The sequence below is a fragment of the Lepidochelys olivacea genome (assembly GCF_965140295.1).
Source record: "Lepidochelys olivacea isolate rLepOli2 genome assembly, chromosome: 7".
Taxonomy (NCBI): Eukaryota; Metazoa; Chordata; order Testudines; family Cheloniidae; genus Lepidochelys; species Lepidochelys olivacea.
This window is the reverse complement of record NC_140417.1, coordinates 77856077-77876689: the sequence shown is the minus strand read 5'-3', so window position 1 is coordinate 77876689 and position 20613 is coordinate 77856077. Positions and strand designations below refer to the sequence as shown.

Below are 20613 nucleotides of genomic sequence, written 5' to 3'. Positions count from 1 at the left end.
TCACGGGGCTAAGGGCTGAAGCCCGATCTCAGGGACCCTCCCTCCTCACTGGGTCCCAGAGCTCAGGCTCCAGCCTGAGCCTGAAGTCTATGCCACAGGTTTATAGTTCTGCAGCCTGAGTCCTGCGAGCCTGAGTCAGCTGACCTGGGCCAGCAGAAGGTATTTTTGGGGGGTAATTTTGGGGGTAACTTTCATACACAACTCCTTGTGATCTATTTGTGTGCTCAAACTAGAAACTGTTGGCTTTTATAGCTGGATGTGAGCCCTCAGGAGTTTGCTGACCAATGCTATATGAACAGAGACCAAAAGTGACAAAATCAGAAACATTAGCATAAATCAACCATTATGAGTTGTCAGAAAGCTAACCTTTTCCGGACTAAAAATATTCTGCTCATGCAAAATTTTAAACAGTTGCTATACAAGGTCATGATGTCCACATCTGAAATATTGTCTCAAGTACACATTCACAGCCCATTCCCACCCAGATGTGCTACTGGATGTTATTTATTTTTTAAATTACTTTTGATGCATGATGTGCAGCCACTGCCCCCTTCTGGTTTTAGTCTCAGTTCTGTACACACCAAGTATATGCCCATGCAAGTGAAAGAGTGGCAAACAAGACTCTTTAGGTAACTCATTTTCTTTCCTAATCAGGTTTAGACAGGTTTTTCATTAATGTGTATTTTCACCATCATAAAATGTGGATGGAATCGAAATAATTTCTTTAACATGTTATGAGAAACAAATATGTAATTTTACTGCTTAAAATGTTTTCAAATATTCCATTTACTATTTAGCCTAACCTTAGAAGCATGATTCATATTTAACCAAGTGCTTTCAAAGAGTCAGAGCTCTGTAATATAAAAATGAATGGGTTTAACAGTTCTAGAACATATTACACAGTTAGTCTCTCATTTATTTGTTAGGTTTCATTTTGGGCTAACCAACATTTATACAATATGTGCTAAATATGGAACAACGCTAATATATATTGAAGTAACAAATACAGTCAGAATAAAGTGTTACGAATTTCCAAACAAAACTCCTATTGAAGTCAGAAGCAGCTATGTCTGAGAAAGAAGTGTAGGATCCAGTCCTATGTTTATGTAATTTCAATATGGTGGACAGAAAGTGTTAAATGATACTCGAGTTTTTAACAAGTTCAGCAAAAAATTTAATCTGAATTTAAGAAAATAATTGTAGATCAAAAATATATAATTACATGTTAATGACATTCTCTCCTTAATATAGCCGCAATGTCTTCATATGGTGTTCTCTATTGTAAGCCAACAATATGCATCTCCATCAGTGAAAATTTACGAAAATATTGTAGATGGGGGTGGGGGGGTGTTGAATGCTAGAATCAGATCTAAAAGTACTTTACAATAGGAGGAACACAAAGGAGTGGAATTACTAAGAAGTTTAAAATTTTATCAGAAACTGCTATTTAGAAGTAGACTTCACTTTTATATTTTTGAACTACATATCCTTCTAATCCTTTTAGCTTACTAAGTATAGAGTAAATATAAATGATATTAGGAGACAGTAAAGTTGTGAAATTTGAATGAATATTTTCTCAAAAAACATTAGCTCAAAAGTTTCCTTTGTAAAAAAAATAATTAAATTCATGCCAACTGTGTTCTTTTGTTTTCGTAGATTTCTCTAAAACTCGGCACCACTTCTTGTCTAGCTACTCAGGTCTATTTTAATTTGTCTATTCTCACAGAATAAGCCTCTTCCTGCATTTGCAGTTTTTCGTTTATCTCAGTCTGTGAAGACAATCAGAAAAAAAAGTGGTTACGATGGAGCTATTTTGTGCTGCACATTGTCTTTGTGGTTTTGACATATTATAGTGCCTTAAAGACAGACATTTTCCTGCACACACCTTCCTGTTTTGCAGACATTATGATGTTCCAGCCTGTACTTATGTGATAACACTTTATCATATTACTGTGTACAATCCCAATGTAGTAGGTCTGCCATGAACAGGAAGTGATATTGGGACAGCCATTTTTCATATAACCTTAAATTAGGAGATAGGCTAATTTGTCTGTATTCTCAGACAGATTTCACCACTAACCACCAAATCAGAAAAATTGCTCTGGGGTTTGGTTATTGCAGTGTTTTCTTTTGCTGCAGATATTAGGTCTCTAGTGTAATACATGTTACTGACCCACTACTGGAACTTAGAAAGCATATTGGAAATGAACAATAAAAAAACAAGGTTCACGAGATGTTGCTTGTCTGTCTTGATCACATACATAATAATGAATATATATTATACATAGGAACTCCAGAATTCTGAAGCATTTCAGTGCTTAAATGCCAATGTAATATTTGCAATGAAGGTACATAGGATGAGACACATTTTAGCAAATTCTTTGGCAGTGATAATATGAAGCTGTCTGCAATTCTGCTGCCTGTAGAAATCTGGGCACACTGGATCTAATTCCATGAATATCAGAGGCCTTGGAATTTATGTAACCTTTTCAGTATGCATAGATGTATATGTCCATGGAAACAGATGGTGTTTCATAACAAAAATAGATCAGAAATGGAAAGAACACAAGATAAGGTCCTTTCAAGTATTTTAAGTTTTCTATGGAAGTCTGGAGAGGGTAAAAATATACTTCACTGTCTCCACACAAAATGATCATAGATTTAGGGCCAAATTCTCTATTAACTTCATATTCATTTCAATAGAGCTATGTAATTTATACCAGTAGAAATATTGGTCCTTAAAATCAAGTGCTGAATTCCATCTAAGAAAGTTTGTAGTAGGTTACCTTTTCAGTTAAACTTTAGGCTTTTAACCTTAAAATCCCTATTATTGCCATACTCCAACATACCAAGCAGTGATGGCCAAATCTCAAAATATTCTGAAATTCTGAAAAGTTTGGATAAAGCACCAAAAAATCTGAATTCTTATTTGAACTTTATCCAGATCTTATTTGAACTAAACTCAGATCTTATCTTATCTACCTTGTTCACTATGTTTGGACCACTGTCAAGTATAAACGAACAAGTCCATATCCCATTGATCTGTGTCTTCTAGGTGCATACTTAATCACTTTCCTGAGGAGAACTGAATCTCCAAGTTAATTCTCTCACTCACAGCCTAGCTGCCCTTCTGTTCCCATTCTTATATCCTTCTCTGATAAATGTCTTTAATGAAAATCAGCTGTCCCAGTGGCAGCTCCTGCTTCAGTCCACTACCATTACCGTCACACCTACTTTGAGCCAGCACTGTGATCCGACACTTAATGGTATTTCCTTGATTCAACCAGCACCAGAGGATGTATTACATCCATTGGAGAAACAATGCAGAGTATAAGATCACAGTTCAATGTCTAAGAATGTAGTGGAAGGATTTTGAATATGGATCAGACAGAATCGAATGATAAGAGCAACTGGGGGAGGAGGGTGTTAAAGAGCTGAGGAATCAGTTGCAGAAGAGACTGTGGAGGACAGTTACTATAATAAAGAGGATATTATTCTCTGGGTAGGTAACCAGAGCTTAATAGATGGAAAAAATGCATTTCTCACTTGATTCTGCAGTTCTTTTTCATGCAAAACTCTCAGTGACTTCACTGGGAGTTTTGCCAAGGTAAGGTCTGCAAGGTCAAGAGAAAAATATGTATTTAATTTCTTAGAAAAGATGCAGGTTCTATTTGCATGTATAGGAAATTCACAATTCAGGCTCAGACTTTTTCACCTATTTCTAATGACAAGTTGAATGGGAATACGGAATCAAACCTGGAAGGCATTGCACTGGTGTCAATTTTCCAGCTGATGTTTCCCATTCATGCATAATCCATACAACTACAGTTTCTCAATATCAAACAATTTTCAGATAATGTGATATTGTTAGTAATAAACTTTCTCATTCAAATACGTATATCACTGTGAGCAAATTTGCACCATATAAGATTTTAATGGCATGTTCTGTTTACAACAGCTAATACAGAGTGATAGGTGCAATGAAGACAATAATAATGGATATTGAACAAGGTTTGGCTGTTTCTCTTCAGTATGTTCAGATGCTTGATGGAGCAGGATGCAATATGAGATGGTCAAATAGTCTATTCCATTGGGGCAACTCTTATGTAACTACATACAAAGAAACTAAAGTACAGACTAGGCTTACATATGTTTATAATACAGAACCTACATAATAATTGAGTGTGTGTATACGTTTCAAAGGTTGCATGTTTCTGAAAATTCATATTGAGCATATTCAATATGGCATGTGTTCTCTCACTGCATCAGATCCTACACTACTGAAAAGGAATTTTTCCATTGATATGAAAGAGAGCAGGATTTAGCCCATACTTTCTAAATAACACAGCAATTGTGAAGATGTATTTATATGTTACTGAATCTATTTTTGGCTCTTATTACATGTGAGGTGACTAATTTGCAAGTTATGTATACCTGTTAAACCACATTCCTACAGCAGATGAATGTGTTGTTTGTCAGCATAGTGTGGATACAGTTTACAGTCATTAATTAGTTAATTAACTACAGTTAGAATTAGTGAACATATTTCTAAAATAGTACCTGAAGGCTGCCAATAATTTCATTTGTGATCTGACCCAATACTGACTTAACATCTTCAATAGTGAACCCAGCCATAGGATCTATATTCAAGGATCCTGTTTCTGGTTGGAGCCCTTCGGGATGACATTCTTGATCGATTTCCTAATAAATTAAAAGTAAATGCCACGAGAAATGTTTCAGTTCGAACATTCCACTATTATATACAATATCAAAGTGTTGCCAGCCCAAAAGCACAACAGTAATGTGCTTTGCTGGCATGTGAGAGATTCTAATTTGGGAGAGATCTTCAGAGTTCTTTTCATTGGCCAATACAAAGAAGGCACACTGCTGAGACATTGTGATTGTTTCCTGAGGAATGGTGGGAGAGGCTGACTGAAAACATGACATACATGCTCCCTTGCTGACCAATTAATGCAACAACAGCAACTTCATTCAGTCTTAAAACTGAGTGCACATTATACCCTGGTAGCATAAGATGGACAGAGGAATCAAACTGGTGACTTTCACTGTGCTCCTATGGGAAAACGTGTGTGTGGGGGGGAGGGTGGCTCATAGTAGAAAAGAAGAAAAAAGAAACCCTTACCTCAGTTTCCACCTCTGATTCTGGGGGTAACACAATAAATGATGAATACATATCGTAAGATATACCTTCTTCGAGCGGAGCAGGGAAAAGTGTATCCATTGGTTTGACAAGTTCAACCACATTCTGTTTGGATTAAAAAAACCTCATTGTAATATTGGATTTAATTCTTGCTTACAGCTTTGTGAAGACTTTTTGAAAGGAAACAAAATGCTTGTCTCACAACAAACATAGTACGTTTTTGTTACCATCCAAGTGCTTGATATTGGAAAGCCTACTGACAACTATTACAGATCACTGTTTACTTTCTGACATGTGCTTCCAGGGGCCCTCATTTAAAACTGAACAATTTACCTGGAAAGAGCTGTTGATTTCCATAGGTTCCATAGCACTGCAGTTCCATATCCACATGGATAATGAAGTTTGGAAACTAAAGTGTTGGACATACCTTGAGGATTATTATAAAATATAAATTTGTCACTCCTGAATAAGAATGTTTGTTGTATCTTAGAGTCAAAAGTCCCAGTTCATCACTGCATTATTTTAATAATTCTAAAGGACTTATACTAGGGTTACACAGTGCCAAGTCAGGCCCCAAGATTATATGATGTAATAATCTTCAAGTATATTACTATAATTTAATACTGTTCATAAGTGATTATCTAACTATTGCTTCTAAATCAGAGAGTAAAAGAAACCAGTATAAATAATAAAAACTAAATTAGCTTTTTAAAATAAATTCAGATTTAATCATTGAATGTGTTTTTTGAAACATAGATAAGGTTTTTGTTTTTGTTAATTTGTTTATTTGGGGTGTTTTACCTTACAGTTTCCCTTTAAATAGAGTCATAGTTAAAGGCATGGAGGGACCAAAAGCTCATGACCTCCTATATATCACAGGCCACCAACACCATCCAACACCTGCCCATTTAAACCCAACAACCAAAATGAGACCAAAGTAAATGAGACTCACAGGAGACTAAATTATTACGTGGTATAGACAAAGAATAAGAGGGACCGAATTGCACCAGTGCTTGAGGCCCCTGCAATGGGAGAGAAATGATTAAGAGAGATATACCCAGATAATCCTGGCAAATGACCTGCAACCACATGCTGCAGATAAAGGTGAACCCCCCCAAGGGTCACTGCCAGTCTGATCTGGGGGAAAATTTCTTCCTGACCCCAGGGACTCTTCCCTCCTTTTCTGTTCTGAGTCTTATAACACCCTTGAATTATCAGATTATAACTAAATTACAACACAACTAGTTTCTTTTATAAACCATAACAGTAACAAATTCAAACAAAAGATATTAAAAAGTGCCTGACGTGAGAAAGGTAGACTATGAAATATCTTGTTTAGTAATAACAGGTTTATGAGCAGCACTATACTTCGAAGCCAAAATGCAGTGAAAGGGCCATTATGAATTGTCCCTTCTTATATGTTGCATTCTTAATAAGTCCAGAGGAAAATTAGAATGAATGAATTGTGGTGAAAGCACAGAGCCAATGACTGCATTTAAATGAATCCTTCTAATGTAATACTTTCCTTTAAAAACTACAATTAAGTCTTTGTATTTCCTTAGAACAAAGCCTCATGTTTAACACCAGAAATGGTTCTGTAGTAAAATCTATTTAAAAACACAGAAGGAGACAGGGTCAGTATTATACTTCTGCTTATAAACAGTTACAATTTCCCTAAAAGAAACTTATAACTTTCTGAAGTCTGTGAATAGATTTAAGACAAATTACACTGATCTATATTAAAATATTTGTGCTGCTTATTGAAAAATTCTGAAGTTTTTTTTTATTTTCAGACTTATTTACTCATGACAAAATTGTGTTGTTCAAAATATCTTCTTAAATCACTAATTCTTGACCTGTGAGAAACAGTTTGATGGGGGAAAAGCTGACAAAATATTATGTTAAGGGATTATGCAATCTATTTGTGCTAATACGGTGTTGCACTTGCCACAGAAATGAGTCAGATCTTCACCGACTGCTATAAGTCCAGTGGTGCAAAGGAATCTTAAACCACCCTTAAAGTGGCTGATGAGGATTCCCCCATATTGGAGGAATCCTGGGCTGGCCCCACCAGTGCAGAGGGTGTCTTGATCAGCTGGGGACAAGGGAAGATGTGATAGAGACAGAGGAAGTGGAACTAGATCACAGTATGCTTTGCCAGTCTCCGGCTGGTGCAATGCTCCCAGGGAACCATGCTAACCATGACAAGTTACAGCTGCCCAGCCGCTGCTCTAACTTGCACTGGAGGTCAGTTTGGTGAAGGTGGTTTAGAGCCAGTTTTGGATCCCCCTTCAGCTGCACCAAGTATGACCTTGGTACAGCTGAGGATTGCACTTACTTGTTTCAATGTTACTCTAAACCTATAACCGTACACAATTACTTTTCATTTAATTCTTTTCTAGTGGAGGTTTGCATAAAAATGGAAAAGTCTTAAAAAGTAGTCATGTTGTTCCCCATGTATGCCATTTGTATTTTTTGTTCAGAACTAGCAGACTGCCTTTTTAGAAATGTGGGCATAGCACAGATAATAAAATAGTATAAAGGAATATTTCTAAACAGAACAATAGCAGGATTAGTAAGAAATTGTAATAAATGAGTTCTACAGATGTGGTGGTGGTTATAAAATTAACTTTGCATAAGTTATGAATATAGAATTACATTTCCCCCAGATGTTATCTGTTACTTAAATTAATGTTGCTTAAGTTACCATTGTAATACATTTTATCCAACACTGTATTATATTATTTAAGTTTCTATTGCATAAAAACAAGCAATGACATAACTTTTAATAGTGTATTTAAAGAGTTTTTAATATTCTATAAATGACTGTTTGGTATATCTTAATAGTCATAGCACAAATGTCCACTCTCAAAATATTATGGAGATTAAAACCAGCTATTGACTTATGCAGTAATTCAAGTCACTGGAAAACTCTGCAGTATTTACATATGCAGTATGAAGTGAACCACTCTATTCATGGAATAAATGTTAGAGTTTGAAAATCAGCAAAAGCTAATATTAAGGTCAGTTTGGATTTGCTAATATGTTTGCAGAAAATCAGAATCTACATTTGTTGCTTGTTTCTTCTTGAATGAGAAAATGTAATATTTTGGCCCAAAGCTCTATTTGCTTCAAGCTTTTTGTATCCTAAAGAAACTTTAAATTATTTTTCCCATCCTACAAAACATCTACAGTACTGTACTCTCCTCCACCTGATTAAAACTTTATTTCTTTGTAGTAAATCTTAACCAAAAGGAAGAAGTGCACGTTATATAAAGGATGAAAAATATTCCCAAAATTCTGTCTTATGGACCTGATCTAAAACCCAGTGATGTACCGGTGAATCTTTCCACTGATTTCAATACACTTAGAATCAGGCCATATATGAATGATAGCAAAATTAGAAACTATTCCTTGTTTCTTCTGTATAAATCCACACACCATACTTGTGGATTTTTAAATGGTATGCCTTAGGGCCACATGATACCTGCAGAGCCACACAGGCTTATCTCTAAAAAGTGCCTTAAGTGAGATTTCTTGTGACCAAAACACTTAATGCAGGATCTGCAGGATTTTACCAGCTACTCTAAACATGCTTAACTCCAGATCTGCAAATCATTGGGATGAAAGTCTGTGGTTTATATGGTAGAATACTTGGAATGAATAAACTAATGACTAGAGCTCTAAACTCACACTTTTGGCCAAACCACCAGTTTAGCCCCATCTTCAAGCACATATGCATACAATTTGCCTACTGTAGCTGCTTAATAGGCATTAAGCGGAACACCAAAATTCTAAAAGAGCACCAATTTTATGGGGAGGCTGCTGCTGCTAGCACCTCAGATACATTGCTTATACTACTTAGCTGCAATGTGGTGTGCACATTTGAGGACATAAGCAAGCCAAAAGAGTGAAGGCTGTTATCGGCCAAACAATCATTCCAAATATAGGGCCTATGAAGTCTGAATAGGATGGCAGAACTGAATTCTACACTAATCAGGGGCTAAATTTTTCCTCAACTTTCTTTACTTGCATGGGAGTTGTGTATGCACATTCAAGGGCAGAATTTGGACCACATGAAAACAACTACAATTACATAAAAGAAACAGAATAATAAATCACATTTCTTCTTTATTTTCCTTTTCTTTATCTTAGCATTTATGTTAATCCATTTTAGAAGTGGGTTTCTCAGCTATAGGAACTGAGCAATAAGAAAATACTTGAACTGTGAAACTCAACTTCACCAGGAATGAATCTGGCCCAAAATAGCTATTTTAAATAATTTGGTGCTATAACTAAATTCACAAAACAGGATATTTCCCCCCACAAAGCCGTAAATCAGTCAGTGACTTCTGGCCTCAAGGACATCAGTGTCATCTGAAATGTGGTAATTTATATTAATGAACATCAATATTAATTTTTAAATAAAAATAATTTGCTGCAGCCATTATGTTTACATATGGGATATTATTTATTGGTTGTGTTCCTCCTTTCCTACATTTTGCCCATAAATTATTGTAAGGAGAAACAGAGTCATAGTTATAAATATTTTCCCCCTGAGTTTAATCTTGTAAATATCCTCTTACTGTTTCAGTGCAAAAGGTACTCCCCTGTTAGCCAACAGGCAGGATTTTCTTGCTACTCCAGCAACTGCTGCCAATTTAAATGCTTGGGCAACTAGAAAAGGGTGCTCCTACAGAAAGCAACCAAACCCTTCCTTTCTAGAGGCCCCTCTGTGGAAAACACCTCTTAATGTCACATTCAGGGGCTGCCACAGTTTCAGGGACCAAAGAAAAGGAATAGTGCCTCCACTTTACTGGATTGCAACATGCTTTCTTTGTTTTTAACCAAGTTTTCAATTAATATTGCCAATTCTTAATACATTACAGACATCATGGACGGGACAGTGAAAATATTTCCAGTGTGCTTCCACACGGAAGGCATCAACGCAGTACTGATTCACCTTGGAACAGTAGCTGTAAATTCATATTGTGTTCACAGTAATGCTAACCTTCATGGAAACATGGGATTGCATGAGAATTTCAGCTTTCATTAAAAAAAACAAAACGTTAGTGTCTAGCCCTTGTGGTTGCTGAGAAAAGATTGGTTTCAGAGTAGCAGCCGTGTTAGTCTGTATTCGCAAAAAGAAAAGGAATACTTGTGGCACCTTAGAGACTAACCAATTTATTTGAGCATGAGCTTTCGTGAGCTACAGCTCACTTCATCAGATGCATGCCGTGGAAACTGCAGCAGACTTTATATATACACAGAGAATATGAAAAAATACCTCCTCCCACCCCACTGTCCTGCTGGTAATAGCTTATCTAAAGTGATCATCAGGTGGGCCATTTCCAGCACAAATCCAGGTTTTCTCACCCTCCACCCCCCCACACAAATTCACTCTCCTGCTAGTGATAGCCCATCCAAAGTGACAACTCTTTACACAATGTGCATGATAATAAAGTTGGGCCATTTCCTGCACAAATCCAGGTTCTCTCACCCCCCTCCCAAAAACCACACACACAAACTCACTCTCCTGCTGGTAATAGCTCATCCAAAGTGACCATTCTCCCTACATGTGCATAATTAAGGTGGGCCATTTCCAGCACAAATCCAGCACATGTGTATGGGGGTGGGGGGGATGTGAGAAAACCTGGATTTGTGCTGGAAATGGCCCACCTTAATTATGCACATGTAGGGAGAATGGTCACTTTGGATGAGCTATTACCAGCAGGAGAGTGAGTTTGTGTGTGTGGTTTTTGGGAGGGGGGTGAGAGAACCTGGATTTGTGCAGGAAATGGCCCAACTTTATTATCATGCACATTGTGTAAAGAGTTGTCACTTTGGATGGGCTATCACCAGCAGGAGAGTGAATTTGTGTGGGGGGGTGGAGGGTGAGAAAACCTGGATTTGTGCTGGAAATGGCCCACCTGATGATCACTTTAGATAAGCTATTACCAGCTGGACAATGGGGTGGGAGGAGGTATTTTTTCATATTCTCTGTGTATATATAAAGTCTGCTGCAGTTTCCACGGCATGCATCTGATGAAGTGAGCTGTAGCTCACGAAAGCTCATGCTCAAATAAATTGGTTAGTCTCTAAGGTGCCACAAGTACTCCTTTTCTTTTTGAGAAAAGATTGCAAATATAAATCATTGAGGCTCAAAAACCAGAAGGCAACCCAACATTTATTATTTTTAAGTCAATACCATGACTTCTTGGGGCTTGACTCATGATTTTCAAACGCTTGGAGTTGGCAAAACTGAGGTAATACCTCTTTAAGTCATGTACAGTGTTGTAGGAGTTTGGGTTTTTTTTTTTTGTTTTTTTTTTTAACACCAGAAAGCATGGCTCCTGTGTGTTTGAACCCTGCAAACTACTTACTGCTATCCCCCCCTTCTCTCTCACGGAAGTTCTGCCAGCAAATAAAGCACAGAAGCTGGCTCCAATGTAGGTTGCAGGATTTTGTTAATATAGACGCATACTCTCCCTGAAGATGAAGACTCACAGAGCATGTGTGGTTGGCACAACTTTTACAAACTGGCAGGCCAGCCTTGACATTCTTGGTTTGAAATCAGAGTTGTTCATTATATACAGAGATAGAGATATCTGAAATAAAAATCTAGGGACATTTGGACACCAAATGTCCATCTTAGTCGTCCAAACATTTTAAAACTTAGATGTTTTACCAGTCATAGGATACAATTTAGAAGACATTAAATTTGTACATGGCATGTGTAGCTACATCTAGGTGATGGAAAATAACCTTTCAGAAGAACTGTTGCCTATAAAGCTTCCCGGTGAGCCGCAAAGCAAGCAGTCAGAAAGGTGACAAAACCAGCCTTAGATGAACTGTATGAATTGAACAACTGCCCTCAGCTTGGCAAAAAGAAAATATATGCAGTTGCATGGACAAGAAACAAAAGCAAGGAATATGGAAGAAACACACCATTTGTAAAGATGTGGGGGCAGACTGCTTGTGATGAGAAACACAATATGTAACTATGAGAATACTATGTGAATCTAGTTAATGCAAACTCTTTATATGTTACACTAAACCAGTGTCAATTAATAATTATGGATATTGATAATCTGTCAGAGGCAGTGGTCAAAGACACACTGCTGAAGATGGCACCCGGAAAAGCAGCAGGTCCAGACAAAATCATGATGGAAATTATCAAAGCCTTGAGAGAGGTTGGTCACACTGCATGTAACTCTTAGAGCTGTGGTTCTCAAACTTTTTTTTTCCCACAGACCTCTTGAAAATTGCTGAGGGTCTTTCCAAATGTTGTTTGTACAGTTAGCTAAGTATTGTAAAGCGCTTTGGATAAAAGCACTATATAAAAAAAACCCCTTAATTAACAACATTTGTTGTTCTACAAATAAAAGCACACAACTTATATTCTAATACCAGTAGTACCACCTTTCTAGTGTGATGGATGTGCCCTCTCTCCCCTGCTGTGGCAGCCGCCGAGCTGGGGCTGGGAAGGAGGGCTGTCTCTCCCCAGCAGCCGCAGCCCTGGAGCATAAGCAGCCCTGCATGTCCCAAATTCCCCTCACCCCCTCTTCTCACCTCACTACCCCCTCCCACATACCTCCTATTCCCCCCAAGGCCACCAACTCACCTTACGTGTGTCTTCTCAGGGGCCAGGCACCTAATTAGTGGAGCCACGCCTGCATGGCTCCACTAATTAGGTGGGTGACCCTTCATTTGTTTGTATGCGGCCACCCAGGCTCGCACCTTAGAGGGAACTATCCGTGGACCACCTGAATGGAGCTCGCGGACCACTAGTGGACCACAGTTTGAGAACCTCTTTCTTAGAGGGAATCTCTTAGATGTGATGGTCACATCTGCAGAATAGTGGAGCCCATTTGAAGATAGGAGCAGTTTGGTTGTAGAAAAGGAAAAAGGAAGACAAATGTTATGTTCATTGTTAGACAGCTGGTAGAAAAGAAGCTGGAAAGGAAAAGAGCATGGTTGGGCTTTCCTTGAACTGGAGAAAGCATTCAACAAACTACCAAGTTGACTGCTGGTGCCTTTGATACGATTCTATGAGGTACTGGAGGATCTTGTCCAGATAATGTTAATGTATGATGGTTCTAAGAGAAAAGTGCAGATGTCCTTGGCCTTTGGTATAGTGGAAGATTTCAAGGTGAAGGCTGGATTCCATCAGGGATCAGCATTTAGTTCATTACTATTCATAACTGATGGATTTCATAATTAAGCAAATTCAAAGAGAAGGTGGGACAAAGATGATCTATGCAAACAATATTGCACGAATGGCTAATAGTGAGGAAGATTTCATCCAGGTGATTCACACCTGGAACAGGGAACTAACACATTTTGTCTCTAAATGAGTAAAAAAAAAAAGCCTGAAGTCCGGTGTGTGATTCACACGGAACCAAGACAGATGAATATCATCAATGAGGGCCTGCTCCTACATCGGGTTTCTGAGTTTAAGTACCTTAGGGGATGGGTTAGTAGCAAATGGAGAACACGACAGAGAACTGCAAGCAAGATGCCTGATCGCACGGGAAGTCTGGTGCAAGGTAAGTGCAGGATTTAAGATACATATATTGATTATATCTTACAAGTTAGTCAGTGAGGTCAGAGGAGGGATTTATACCTTTAGCGAAGACTCCCTTCACTTCTATCTGCTTGAAAGGGAAGATGGCAAACAGATGTGCCCGCGTACCTGCTGAGTTTAGCTGTACAAAGGCCTACCAACGTTTTGAATACTTCGGTGTAAAAAATGTGGTGGCACTACATTTGTCTCCTGTGAGCCCACCATAGTAGCAGATACTAGAACTGTGCCCGGAGCTGCAGGTTACTCACTCTCGGTTCACTGGGGCAGTTGCAGCTTCTCAGACTTCATCTGACTATAAGGGAGGTGTTAGTGACCCTCATCCAGAGCTAACATGCTACAAGTGTGAGGGAAGAACCCTGAGAGGCATAGGCTGAAGTTCATGTCATGTTCTTCTGGAATTGGCTTTCTGCTAATAAAACCAAACTGTAGAAGGGGGACTTTTTGATTCTGTGATTAGTGGCTAGCTATTGCCTGAAGCTAGACAGAGATTCCACCAGCTCACCTATTCTGTGAAATGTCAAGGCCTTGCCTGTCATACAAATGTATAGTACATTCTTCTCTTATCTTATGCCTCTGATTAGAGCACTCTCTGCATTCAAGAGTGGTCATACACAACTCCTCCTGCCCCAAAATGAAACAAAACAAAACCACCACCCAAACCAAACAAACTATGCATTGTGTGCAGCCGCCTCCAACTGTCAAATGGCCAGGAAACAAATTGTCTAAATTCCTCTCAGCCCATGGGTGGATCCAGTATCATTACGCTACCCTCCTCAACTAATTCTCAGCTGATGTATAAGTAAAATAGTTGTTTAATTTTTAAAAAGTTGGCATTAAAAAAACCACTAAACATAATATTGATTTTAAGCTAGTAGGATGTACAAATTGCTCATGTGATTTAAAGAGTGCAATATGGTGTTTCTTTTTAATATGTTGCACTATAAAAATGTTCTGATATAGGGTGATATAAGGACAGAAATGTTGCATCCTGTGCTATTAGACATAAAATATAAAGAGCATTGGCTTAAGTCTTTGCCTTGGAATGTGTAAGTTTCTGTTAAAACAACAAATTGTCCTGTGGACTATAAATTCAGTTTCTGTTTTTACTGGAATCACATTTTGCTTTGGAAACAAGCATGCAGAAAAACAACCAGTAAATATTTTAAAAACATCTCAAAACAGGCCCGGTTGTGAGATCAGTTGCTATTATTCTTCCTCTGTGAACTGTAATGTGTTTTAAATCCATTTCCATATTTTTAATTAACACCTAGCTCAAACAAAATCTTACCGTAGGTCATTTTAATCACAAATGAAAAAACAAGTTTATTTTATCAGAAAATTGACTAGAGACTGTTTTAGTGACTTATTTTCATGTTTGTATCATTAAAATTAAGTTATTAACATGCATTTCTGGATTCACGGATGTATACTCTGAAACAGTTATCCTCTAAAATTTCTAAGTTACAGATTTTAAGTTGCACCTCTGCATGTGACACTAATTTGGGGTATTACCAGTTTCCATCTTCAGACTACAATATTTGATCAACACTCATCAATTTAACAAAATAAAATACATAGCTTAAAAATACGAATCTTAAAATGATTGTCAAGGTATCAGTATTTCATGACAGTTGGGCTGCTGTATAAATTCTAAGTCAAGAACTCCAGCCATATTTTTTTTGATCTGAAAGAGACCATTGGTTCAGTATACCATATAAAAAGTTGACCTACTTTACATCCCACTATAAGCAAGCCAATACTAACTGGCTCTCTACTTTTATAGTACATGTTCATCAGTTTATTTATGTTGGGTCAGAAAGTAAGTTGAGTATTTGGGGGTTGATTAAGCTGTATTGTATGTTCCTGCAATTTATGTTAAATAGAACTGTAGTTATGGACCGGGCTATGTTTTTGTAGTATGACCACTTACCAACATAAAAACTAATTTAAATTTGGGTTAAATCTGCCGTGGTGGATGATTGGAAATAAACTTCCTCTTGGTTAGCTGCCAAAGCTATCCGCACCTTGGATGCTGTGAGTCTGGTTGGATTGGAGATAGTTATTGAGAGGGTATGAATCTCCTATCAGAAGGTTTTTCTTCTCTCCAACAAGGGTTGGAAAGTTTTGGAGAAGACATTTTCCAGTTCTGTTGGGTTGTAATGGTTTCTGATGGAAGAAACCATTTCCAACAGAATAATTTTTCCTTGAACTGAGTTTAAACATAACAGTCACTTAAGTCTGTATCCCCCACCAACTGTAATTTAATCTCCATTCTTAAAAAAAAAAAAAACAGCTGAATTTGTTTGCACAAGATCTTCATAATCATGTAGAATTTTATCTCAACCTGGGATTCATGGCAAAGATTTTGAGCTTTAAAATTATACTAAATTTAATCTTTAGTAGCTGCAGAGAATGTGGCATTTAAAATGGCTGTGTTTGTAGATATTTTCTGTTTGTTGGCCACTTTGGATTTCTAAGTGACTATAAGTGAAAGATTTTGTTATTGACATCCTTGTTTGTAACTGAATGTTCAAATGATTTGATTTATCACTGTACGCCTGTTACATGTAATCTCAAGCATTAACATTTCAGTTTCAGTTCTATGTCAAAAATTATGGAGATTTAAAGTTCAACGAAGCATCACCATAGCACTGAGGCAGAAGCCTTGACTCTTGAGATTAGTGACTGGATAGATAAAGTTTGTGTTGTACTCTAAAGGGAAAAAAGCCCTTGATATATACAAATTGTACCTTGTTCTAGATGCATATTGTACAACTCTATGTTTAACACTTTAAAGGGACTTTGTATTTTTTACATTTATAAATTAATATTCCCAGTAACCATATAAAGGTGAGAAATATTTTCATAAGATCATGTAAGTGGATAAGGTTACAAGATTAAATCTGAATCTTGATATTCCCCTCCCACCCCCCACAATCAAATGCATGTCAGTATCCTTGGGGACAGATGGACTGGCAGAGAAAATGATTATGAGGGGTGTGAAGACAGTTGTGTCTACAATTAGAGCAGTATCTCCATCATGGTCAGTTCTGGAGGAAAAATGTCAGAAGAATTTATTATTTACTCATTCTGAGAGCACCTATTACCATGGCAGCAATGCTCTTCAGTTCCAGATAAATGAAACATAAAACAAACACAGTTAATCCAATGTAAATCAAAAGAAATGTACTTTGCATCATTACCTGAATGATACTAGGCTATGGCTATGAGAAGACAGCCAAGGGGATTGAATGCTAAAGCTCTGCACCCCTGACAAAGCCTAGCACCAGAGCTGTTGGGTTTCAACCTGACCATCAAAACGGGAACCACATCAGGAACACCAGTCATGTCAAGACTGCAGGCCAGAGAAGCTGAGGAGGGAACAGATTTGGAGGCAGGCAAATGTCGGGGGGCGGGGGGGGGCGGCTGGAGACAGCAAAGGAAAGGTGGGAAAAGCACAATACAAAATCAGTCTTCTGGAGGAGAAAAGGCTTGTGCGGTGGCTCAATGAGATGAATGAGGGAGAAATGGGAAGCAGCTAATGAGAAGAGGTGGGATGGCTACTGGAGTGGCCAGGGGGTGAATGAAAGTGAACATATTCCTCTTTACAGATCCGCCTATATACTTTATTCTTGAGCTAAACCACCCCTGCTATTGGAATCCTGTATTTGTCTTAAGCATTAACTGCCCTAAGTGCCAATCTGTGTCAGGTGAGTAAGTGTCTTGAAAGAAACCATCAACATTAATTTCAGTTGTGATGCAAGTCAAAATTTAAACTAAATTCTCCAGAGGTAAAACAACAGCCCCATAACCAATGCCAATGACTCCATTCAAAAAAGTGGTTTGAGAAGCATCATATTCCTCTGGCTTACCCAGCCACCCTTTTACATAATCCTCTATCAACCTGGACAGGCTACCGTACATTTTATTTATATAAAATTAATAATTTTATGAAGCACTTTGTCAATGCCTCTTTCCCTTATGTGGTTTTCCTGCTCTAGCCCTTTCCCCATCTAACATTGGCAGAGTATGAAATTATTGATATACTTATATTATTCTAGTGCCACAGGATATGTCCGCACTGCAACTAGACACCCACAGTTGGCCCGTGCCTGCTGACTCAGGCTCATGGGGCTTAGGCTAAGGCTTGGCCTACACTACAAACATATGTCAGTATAACTACATCATTCAGGGGTGCAGAAACTCCCGGTGTAGACAGTGCTATGCTGATGGGGGGGCTTCTCCCATCAGCATAGCTTCTGCCTCTCAGAGGTGGTGTACCCACATCGATGGGATAAGCTCTCCAGTTGGCAGAGGTAGCATCTTTAATAAGTGCTACAGCAGCACAGCTGCACCTGTGCAGCTGCAGCGCTGTAAGTGTAGACAAGCCTTAAGGGGCTGGTTAATTGTGGTGTAGACATTTGGGTTTGGGTTGCAGCCTGAGCTGTGGGACCTTCCCGCCACAGAGGATTCAAGAGCCCGGGCTCCAGCCCGAGCCTGAACATCTACACCACAATTAAACAGTCTCTTAGCCTGACCTCCATGAACCTAAGTCAGCTGGCACGGGTCAGCTGTGGGTTTTTAATTGCTGTGTGGACATACCCAAAGAGCCCCACCAAGGGCCATCATCCCACTGTGCTAACTCCCATCATTGGCATTGGGCTGGTCTTTTACATCAGCTAGAAATACTCATTCCTGCATCAACAGACATACTCTCTCTCCAACGCACAGAATGTATCCATCCCAGGGTGCACCTATGCAGCTGCTATTTATCATATTAGACTAAGGCATTTTAAAGCTTGACTAAATAACACAAGCTAAGAAACAACTATGCCAAATATAAAGGCCAAATTTTTAGGTCATGGCTTCTAATTTTACACATAGTATCATTTGCAGCATTTATACATGCAAGTATTGCTTCCAGGAGCTCATTATATCATTTATACATGCTAATAAATTATATCTCCTGCAGAACTCCATATGGAAAAACTACAGATTGACAAGAGGCCCCATTTAGGAAATAAGGCTCCAAAACCACAAATAAATTTGTTGATGATGTGAAATATCCTAAGTGCATGTTTTTGTCCATCTACAGCAAATTAGTCTCAAGACTCCACCCTAGTAGAAGCTCTTCCAATGGAAGGAGGTTACATATACCACAATAACATCATATGCAGCTCCTCAGCTCATATTGGAATGAAGTCAGCAGCTGATTTAAAAGTTTTAACAATTTTTTGGCAACTAAACTTGTTCTTTAAATTATTAAAATTGTTTGTCTTCTTTAAATATATATGTCAATTGGTGTTTTACTAGCTCCCATCCCCATCCCAACCCCCCCCCATTTTAATTTTCTCATTTGCAGCATCTCCTGGCAGAGCACAGAAGAGAAAGCACAAACCTTTGTCTAGAAAGTAATCAGCAATCTGATTTTTTTTTTTTTTTATAAATTAGAAGTTGCTGACGGGGAAGCAGACAGAAGCATGCTTTGATCATGATACACATCTTGATCTCTTTTATCATTTTTAAAAAACAATAATATTACAACCAAAAAATCATCATACAAGTTTTTCGATCAAAGTGCGTCACTGTCTGCTTTCCAGTCAACATACTGCCAGAAAGCTGGCAAGCTACCCAGAAAGAGCAGGCAGCAGCTGGTGGATTTGATGATCATCTATGAACTCTCTAATGTACAAGATTAACTGTTATGTCTCCATCTAGCGGTCTAATGCATTTGGCAGGAAATTCAAAGTCAAGGAGATTTTTGCCATTGACATCCTGTGAGCAGGCTTTGGCACAAGATTTTTACCATTTTGGAAATCTGTAGGTAACAAGAAAGGCAGAGAGACAGATACTTAGGCCCCATGTACCATACATAAGTGTGGTAAGTAACCATATTATAGATTGTTTAAACAGAGTTCTAGCTAAAATGTTTCTGACGTCTTTTGGCGAGCAGGTGTGTACCGAGCCAGACTTTGCAGAGTTTTATGCTTATTGTCTCAATGATTTTCTGATCAAATTTACTCCATTTCCAAGTAACAAGTTTTTGTTACATCCCCCCTGACCCCTCCAACTACAAGGTAAGCTTGGGATCTGAAAAGCAACCTATGTTTTTAATGGCTTGCACATCTTCACCAGTTAACACATCTCAGTTGCATCTGGGTAACAGGTACTTAATGAACAATTGTGGTATACACCTCTGCACGCTCTGTGGATGATATACGTGTGTGTGTGTCGCAGATACAGCAGTTTCCTGCAATATCCTTGAAATTCTTATTGAATCAAGTATCTTCGGTTCCATTCTACTATATGCAAAGTTTATATAATACTGTGGGCCAGAATCGTATGCAACCTCTGTACGGGGGAGATGTGGTGTAAGGCCTAGATGATCAAAGGACTACACTGAACAACATGCCATACAAGAATGGACTTTTTGGGACAACAACATGTGAAGAGGATTTCCTGGGAAATATCTAGGGGGACAGGAGTGCAAATTCCAAAGCTCTGGTTCTGCAAAACCCCAACCTTTTGAAGCTATGCCCCGAGGAGTGTCTCTTTCTCTGGCTGATCACCTGTTACCTGAGGCCAAGATCAAAGGCCTGAGCTGCATAAGGGGGAAAAAATGAACTATTTATGTTGGTCTGGCTTTGAATCTGAGACAGTTATGAACTTGTAACCCTGAGGAAAACCCATTTGTGTGTTTTGAAGGACTAACATCTACTAGTCCAGACATCTACTGGATTTGGGGTGACCTCTGGGAAGCTTTTTAAGCATATGTATACATTCTTTTATTGTTTTTAAATGTCTACTCTCCAATGCTTACACCTTAAGAATAAATGTGCTTGCTTAGAAAGAGTTGTGTGGTAAC

General features: G+C 38.3%; 1 protein-coding gene across 2 annotated transcripts in view; it reads right to left on the bottom strand.

Moving 5' to 3' along the window:
• Window positions 1-1150: 1150 nt before the first annotated feature.
• CABCOCO1 (ciliary associated calcium binding coiled-coil 1) overlaps window positions 1151-20613 on the bottom strand; it is a 64032-nt gene continuing 44569 nt past the window's right edge. For both annotated transcript variants that reach the window (XM_084635423.1, XM_084635424.1), the window contains exons 6-8: window positions 5144-5266; window positions 4561-4701; window positions 1151-1769 (exon numbers count right to left, since the gene is read on the bottom strand). In XM_084635423.1, coding sequence (XP_084491549.1) covers window positions 1701-1769; window positions 4561-4701; window positions 5144-5266 — 333 coding nt within the window. In that variant the 3' untranslated portion in view covers window positions 1151-1700. The remainder of the gene's footprint in view (window positions 1770-4560; window positions 4702-5143; window positions 5267-20613) is intronic.